At 44.9% G+C, this 7995-nt stretch overlaps 1 protein-coding gene across 3 annotated transcripts in view; it reads left to right on the top strand.

The window, feature by feature from the left end:
- Positions 1 to 2687: 2687 nt before the first annotated feature.
- The window catches only part of RASGEF1C (RasGEF domain family member 1C), a 29168-nt gene continuing 23860 nt past the window's right edge, over positions 2688 to 7995 (top strand). The window contains exons 1-3 of one of the 3 annotated variants that reach the window (XM_068409147.1): positions 2688 to 2870; positions 4509 to 4631; positions 7263 to 7400. In XM_068409147.1, the coding sequence (XP_068265248.1) occupies positions 2694 to 2870; positions 4509 to 4631; positions 7263 to 7400 (438 nt within the window). In that variant the 5' untranslated portion in view covers positions 2688 to 2693. The remainder of the gene's footprint in view (positions 2871 to 4508; positions 4632 to 7262; positions 7401 to 7995) is intronic. The other 2 variants (XM_068409148.1, XM_068409149.1) reach the window with 2 other exon arrangements.

Genomic DNA, 7995 nt, shown 5'->3' with positions numbered 1-7995 from the left:
AAACCTTGCTGGAAGACTTGAGATTAGACCAGGAACATCACCATAAAAAGTCAAATTTAATTGCGTAATGATACTGAAGACGGATCTCAGTGATACTTGTACAGCTGTTTTTATTCAGTTTAAAAAAAAAATGGTAACTTTTTCTTAAGAAGCATTACTATGTGTTTTGGCAAGATTTCTCATGTAATGAGATGCAAAAGTTCAAGCAATATCCTGTTTAGATACGTTTCTATTTGATAATAAAAATGGCATTGACAGTGAGGGATTGCACTGAATAAATTACTACTTCGAGTTCTGTTTTACACTGAAGCCAGGATGTGTCCTGTAAGTTCACAGCTGTGTTAACTTTTTCTTTTCCTCATGTAGACAGCTATATGTCCATGAGATTTATTTCTTGATCTATATGGACATGGAGTCCTTCTTGGGATTATTGCCATAGAAACAAGATGTAACATGGAGCGTGTTAGAAGTAACAAATAGGATTTGGCAGTCTTTCCCATTTACTACACAGAGTCTGAGCTGTGTACAAAAAGCAGCAATTACTTGCTCTCAGAGCCTTATTAACAGGCACATCTGCACATTCATTAAAACTAGATACTTCAACTTCCATTCTCTCTGGGATGACATTCAGATATTCTGGTCTTTAAACTAAACTGAAATCCCTGACATCTATTTTGTTTTTTAGTCAAGGCAGGAATTTGTTGGGTCTGACAGTTTGGTTCCTTCTTGTTTGATTGCAAATCCCGGAGGCAGCCGCACTCCCAGCCCGTGTGAGCCTCCCAGAAGGAGATAAGATGCAGTAACCGAGCCGCTGGCTCCTGGGGAGCAGTCCCTCTGAAGGATGAAGTCACCCAAGTTTTGCTCGTAAAGCCTGATCTCCCACAGTGCTGGGACTCAGCTCCCAGCCTCTCCCAGGGCTTCACACCCTGCCTGGCTTACAGGCACGCTGCCCTTCTCTTCCTCGGCAGCCTGAGGTTGCTCTGAGTTGGCAAGTTGCAGCAGCCTGAGCTTGGGGGAGTAGATGGGTTGTGCCAGGCAGAAAGGTGCTTTTGCAGGAGTAAGTACAACATCCTGTACGTGTAACTAAAGCTGAGCTGGCTGTCTGAGGTGACAGCACATTTACTGATCTATGTGAGGGGGAAACACAAACTCAAGTTTTTAAGCCAAATCCATGGGGCAGCTTTTGAAGTTGTGTGGGATGGTGAAGAGGCAGCAAACCAGACAGAACAGGGTAAAGACTAGGGCAGAGAAATATATTGGAAAATAAGGCGTATCTACTGCGTGGCAGGAGGAGGCGGCAGGCTGGGGCATAGCGGCAGGTAGGCAATGTCAGCCTGGGGCCCTGTGCCTTCCGACGTGGGAGGTCGGTGCCAGCTCAGCAGGCCGCAGGGTGCAGATCTTGCTCTTCCAGCAGAAGGAGGTTGTGCTCAGAAGGGAGAGCTGGAGTCCTGGGAGATGTTTTGTAGCTGCTCGGGGGAGTAGAGGTTGGCTCTAGGACTCTTCCGTCATCTCTTTCCCATCCTCCATCACACCAAGTAAAATCAAACTTAGAAGCAATTTGTCAGGTCACAGAGGGTTTCCTTTGCTGACCCAGGAATGAGCATGCACCATCCTCTTCCCTGTCCACATCCTACAGTGCTGCCTCTAGTTGAGAGTGGAGCAGCTTCTAGGGGGGAATTCAGAGGCAGCTGGAGATGCTTTAAAGCTCTCAGGGCAAAATCTGTCATCCCCCTGCACCAAGTCAGGAACAAACCAACTTTGCTCAGCAGAAGAAACATTTAAAGCTGATTGTAAGCCACAGAATCGAGAGGGAGCCTAGAATGAAACCCAGAGAGCCCAGAGAACTGACATACAGGGAGCTTGAAACTGAACTACATGCTCCGAGTTTGCGTGGCCTCCTTTTCAAAGCTGCTGAGGACTCTGCATCTCTAGTGAAGTCGATGAGTACTCAGGATCTTTTTGAAACATTTATTTAGTGCCTAAATATAGATCAAGGACTGACTAACTTCAGGCTCCACAAATAGTGCAGGTGTCTGCCTTTTCCCTCTTCCTCATTTCTCTTTTCTTTGCTCTTTAATCTCTTCTTCAGCTCCCATGTTCTCTGTTCCCTCCAACTCCCTTCATTTTTCCATCCTCCTCCAGTTGACTTCGGCTCCTGCTGCTACCCCTCACTCTGATGCCTCTTCTGTCCCGGAGGAGCCACAGAGCATTTCTCAAGGTCCATCCTGAGCAAGCCTGGGGCAGCAGCCCTTTTCTCACCCTCTCTTGCCCTAAATCCTCCCTGCCTCATTCTCAGGGGGACAGAGGTTCAAGCCAACAGCTCTGATCTGCTCAGGAACCTACTGAATTCAAGTCCCAGGTATCTCACCTCTCCTACATGGGACTGACCAGGGCTGGTAACAAAAGGGGATCACCACAGAGCTCTCGATTGGACTGGGAGCCCAGAGCAGCTGCTGTCCCTTTCTGGCCCAAAAGCATAAATGAAAATGTCCCATTTTCCTGTGTGTTTCCCATCACAGGCATGATCTGACAACGGAACAATAGAAGAGGTTATAATGAAGGGAACATGCTAATTTTGTGAACAGGAAGCTCTCATTAGTAGCTTGTGTTTTTCAAATCAACCAGAAGACAGATGTGGCTGTGAATCTGATACTCTTGTCCCTGATGTGAGTTTCTGTCTGTTGTAGGAAGGCATGCCCCAAACGCTGACTTCTACCAGTATGTTTACCCCATGTGGCTTCAGCCCTCATCTACATACTTCGAAAGAAGATGAACAAGGAGGACTGATCTTCCAGGATGGAAACCTTACCTCAGCATCTCTGGATGCTCTAATCCAGCATCTGATACCTACCACTGATTACTACCCTGAAGTAAGCAATTCACAGTATAATAAACAGTTTAATTTTGATGAATTGGGGCAGCACTTTATGCAAAAGTGCAAATGTGTTAAATTTTGAATTAAGAGGGCTAATTTAAAAGCTGCATACAATTAAAGCTTGGTAAATTGATACATTGCTTTAAATGCTGCTTCACTGCTCTATAATTGTTTCCATGAAAAAGCAGATCCCAGAGTTGATACTGCTTTTAAATAAGAGAACGGGGTGGCAGGGGAAAGCTGTGGTGGTGATGAATTAGTGATATAGCAGTCAGAGCACTTCAAAAATAGCAGTGCATCCCAGAGAGGGTTAGATGAAGACTGAAGCAAAAAACTTCAGGTCTGAACTGGCATTAAATTAGCTGAATTTCGGTAACTGCTGAAGTCATCCAGGTTTGCCTGCATGTACAAAGTATTCCCTTAGTGACAACAGAGATGCTTCTTCTGATGGGTTCCTAATTTACCTAGGGTTATATTCGCACCAACTTTCCAGGCACTGGACAGCACAGTCCAGATTCTAATTCTTGCTCCATCAGTGAATATTCAGTGTTTCTTCACCAGCAGTGTGAGGATCTAAACTGGCAGCAGGTTTATGGTCCTGCAAGCCATTGACTTCATTGGATTTTGCACATCCTCGGTGGAATTCAGGACGGAGCTTGACTGGAAGACTTTTAAGTGCTAATATATCTCTGTGGAAAGGCTTGTGTTTCAAAGCACAGAGTAGCATTGACTTCTGGGCAATTTAGAAGCCTACGAAAGTTATCAATGCAGAGCAGACAGCATGTTTTAAATTACCCGCAGCTCAGTTTCTGATCAGCTAAAAATAAGTAATGAAGCAGCATATCAATTAAAAAAAAAAAGAAGAGGAAGGCAATAAAAATAGGTAATGGACAGATTAGGCTGTGAGATTTTCATTAAGCAATGTGTGATATGTAATATTATACCTGCTGCTCAGGAGCATGGCTAGGTCTGGAGGAAAGAAGATAATTCAGGCGCCGGGAGGGGTTAGGATGCAAAGAACTGAGGATTCATGCATATATTTTAAATTCACTGCTGGAATACTTTACATAATCCAAGGATTTATCCAACAGGCCTGCTTCCCACAGCTTCACAGATGTGGGACTGCATATGATATGGCTTGGCTGATAGAAATGAATTTTGGTGAGTCAGTAGAATAAATGAAATATTCCTTAAAACAGGGTGGGTGAGACCTGCAGGGCAACAGCCAGGTGTGACCAATCTGGGGGTGTCTGCAGCTCACAACCCAGTACAACTCAGAGATGCCTGAGTGTCTACGCGTGTAGCTTTCACTGGCCTCCGTGCATCCCTGGTTGTGCTGTCTCCTATACCTGGGCTTGCTCCTGTACAGTGACCTACACACTGCCTTTGCTGGATGTTTGCACAGGGCTGGGCAACCAAAGGCTGGAAGTAGATGCTGTGGAGGAAGGAGATGCCACTGCCTCCTGCGCCCACTGTAACCAGTTCCATTTTCAGGGTCAGGAATCCTTATGTCTTCTAGACATAAAGGTCTGTCCCAGTGGAAATGCAAAAACCGTGGAGTTTGGGGCTTTTATGGCTGATGGTACCCACTGTGCAGCTGCTTACAGCAGGTCTGCTTTTCTTTCTCCTGCAGAAAGCCTATATCTTTACATTCCTGCTGAGTTCCAGACTCTTCATCGAACCCCATGAGCTTTTGTCCCGAGTTTGTCACAAGTGCATTGAGCAGCAGCGGCTGGACGACCCTGTGCTGGACAAGGTTAGTTTATCTTTACAGCAGAAAAATGTGAGATATTTTCAATGGACAGAGGAGAATTCTGGGGCCCTGGTGTGTGTCCTTTGTCTCCTTTTGGACTGAATGAAACTTTCTCATAAAGGATGACAGTTGCCGCTGAGATCTTGACATTGAGGCATCCTAGTATCCATGTCCAAGAGCAGTGGTCCAGGCACTAGTCACTTCAAATCTTCTTCTGATTTTCCCTTTCCCCCTGTCTCAGTCTTCCCAGGTGACTTTCCTTTTTAACTTTAAGGCTCTGATGAAGCTGTGGGATGCAAGGAGGTAGGACGTAAACCTCACACACTGTCAGTTGCAGATGTTGACACACCACTCTCCCATTTTTACTTAATGTGTCTGCCCTTTTGCTTTCTCGCTTCTGGTACAGTAATATTTCCTCTTGGCCTTACCTGTCACTTTGAACGCTACGTAACAGCATGCAGCTACCCACTAGCCTTCCTTTGCCAGCACTGACAGATCGTGCACAGAGCCGTGCTGTGGAGCAGCGCTGTCTGGCACACCAGGAGCGAGCTGCAGCAGTAGTGAGGCTGTGACAAGCTAACAGCATGAGAAAATCCAAGCTGTTACTGCGTCGGCACTCCTCCTGTTTTGCCCTAGGGACCGTGCAGACTGATACAGTGTGTAACAACACGTGCATCCTCTGGCAGTCCCACAGACACTAGGAGAGATGGATCCCACTGGATCCACTGTGGCAATCCCACAGACACTACGGTGGAGATGGATCCCACTGGATCCTATTCAGTGCTGGATTGCACCCAGGCTGTCCTTGATGCATTGATGAAGACCTATCCAGTACATTACCTGGAGCAGGAGATGCATCTTCAGTGCAATGGAGGAAAGAAGAACATGCATTAGTTACAACTTTCCAAAAAACCCCAAATCCTGAAATGATTCTCAAGATCAGCCTTTCCAGCTTTGAAACAGTATTTTTGGCATCAAATACTGAATCACCAACATCTGAACACGTGCTTGCTTTTGCCCAAGCAACAAGGAGGAGCTCTGCCCTCACTGTGGAGAGCAATCAGCCAGACTACATAGAAATCTGATACTTGGGTTGCCTGTACAGTCTCTGTTAATAGTAATATCTGTATGAGGTACAGCATCCAAAACAATTTTTCTGAGGTGTAATGGATTCTGTTCTCCAATGCTATGGCAGATGCAAATTTAGGAGGATTAAAATGTGAGCATTGTGAAGTTTTGCTGCTCATTAAACTTTGCAAGAAATGAGAAACATTATCTTATTATGAAGATCTCCCAACCTACCTGAGGTGAGTCTGCATTTTGGACTAGCCTGTAGTAACGCAGAGTTGGTGGAACACAGCTGATTTTGGGTTCCTGAGAGTGGGGCTGACTTTGAAACTTTGCACACAAGCGACCTCCCGTCCCCTGAGTTGTCCCCTGTGACTTGCACAAAGTCCTCTCCTTCAATTCATAATAGCAGTTTACACAGCTGGAGCAAATGTCTCCCCAGACCTTTGTAGTTTCAATAAAGCTTTCCCTTTAGCAGCCACCTGCTCATCTTTGAGCATGAGCTTAGTGCTAGCTGACAGCGGTTATTTTTAGAGATGTGGTTCACTGAAACCTGTTGTTGGTGGAAAGCTGAAATATGCATTTTAACCACCTTGGTTGAAAAGCAGAGAGCTGCGGAGCTCAAGAGTATAATTTTTCCTGATTACAGGGTACACTTTAGCTACAGTACGTAGGCTGCAGAAGGCGGCTGTTTGTTTTGGTCTGTATTTTCTGTAAATAAAAATGCAGTTTGTTGTTTAACGCAATTTCCTTTTCACGTGCTCTTGGATAACGGAAGATGGAAGCTTTGGATGCATCTTTTTGGCCATCTTTTGAGTTAATACTAATGCACCAGTTGTGCTGTTCCCCACGTTTCCCTCCTTGCCCTGTGTCTTCCTGACTATTCACACTGCTGCATCCTCAGATAAATCTACACCAAGAGTAAAGTGGGCATCAGCTGTGTGTTATATGAGTGGGTGTTCTTGTCCTACCATGATCTCGAGCCCATGTGGGAAGAAAGCAGTATTATGAGTAGCCCGAGTAAAGGTACTAAAATGCTGGTGTTTTATTCGTCTTTTCTTCCTCATCTTATACCTGCCAGTGATCACTAAGCATTTTTTTTCATACAGGCAGAAAGCAAAAGAGTCACCTCTTTGTTGGTCAAGAAATACATTGCAATCAGTTTTTCAGGATAGGATGAAAAGATAGGAGGGTTGTAAGTACAAAAGGGAAGAACATATCGTTCAAATGAGCAAAAAGGCCAGATGTTTTTAAAAAAGCTATAAAGGTTGCACCAACAAAATGTCCATCCAACCATAAACTGGCCAATGACACATGCAGAATATTTAAATCTGCGTGTAAAACACACATTTGTGCATGCATCTAAGTACTGGTATATTTTGCATGATAAAATATATCATTTGTGCACCATGCTATTTGTTTGCATGTGTGCAGATTTTGCAGGTGCAACCATCAATTCCTTCTTTGAAAATCTGGCTCCACTTTCAGTGAGATACATATTTGCTGGGAGACTTCAATGAGTAAACACGTTTCAATCCCTCTCCATCATTCTGGTTTCTATTTCAGGCACGGATCAGAAAATTTGGACCCAAAATCTTACAGTTGCTGACAGAGTGGATGGAGACATTCCCATACGATTTTCAGGAAGAGCGGATGATTGGCCATCTGAAAGACATGATTCACAGGATAGCCCCATGTGATGAGGTGAGGATGTCTGACCTGGGATGTTGTGTGGAGGTGTTATGTTTATTTTCCCACTTGGTTCCTCCTTTTGCCACATTCTGTTCCATGCCTTTTCCTGGGAACTCTTACAGTTTTGTTCTCCTCTAACAGTTAAAACCTGTAGTAGCTTCCCTGAAAGCCTCTTCTCTCAGCTTAAGTACCCCTGTGGCAGTGACATGGGGACACATTGGAGTGATCAGTGGAATTTATCTACTGCACATCAGATTGTAATAGAATAATATTCCGGTTTTACAGATGGAAGATCTGAGGCATAGCATAGCCTGAATGTGGTGGTCACAATTCAAATAGCAACAGAGCTGTGATCTTCCAAGTTATAGTCTAGCAGAGGAGTGAAGTACCATGACCTGAGACCAACCATGCTGGCCAAGCAGTGGCTCAGGGAGCGCTCCAGGATGTTCAGTGAATGAGGACTGGAGCAAGCAGCCAGCCATCAAGCGACTGCATTGAGAAGCTAAAAAAGATCATGTTGCCTGAAGGTACCTGACGAAGGCTTCCTTTCTCTAAGAAAATGAGTGGTTGTGAAAGAGTAACCACCAAAGGGCGTTTATGGCCCTTT

Source organism: Nyctibius grandis, chromosome 10 (genome assembly GCF_013368605.1).
Source record: "Nyctibius grandis isolate bNycGra1 chromosome 10, bNycGra1.pri, whole genome shotgun sequence".
NCBI lineage: Eukaryota > Metazoa > Chordata > Aves > Nyctibiiformes > Nyctibiidae > Nyctibius > Nyctibius grandis.
This window is presented reverse-complemented; position numbering and strand designations above follow the sequence as displayed.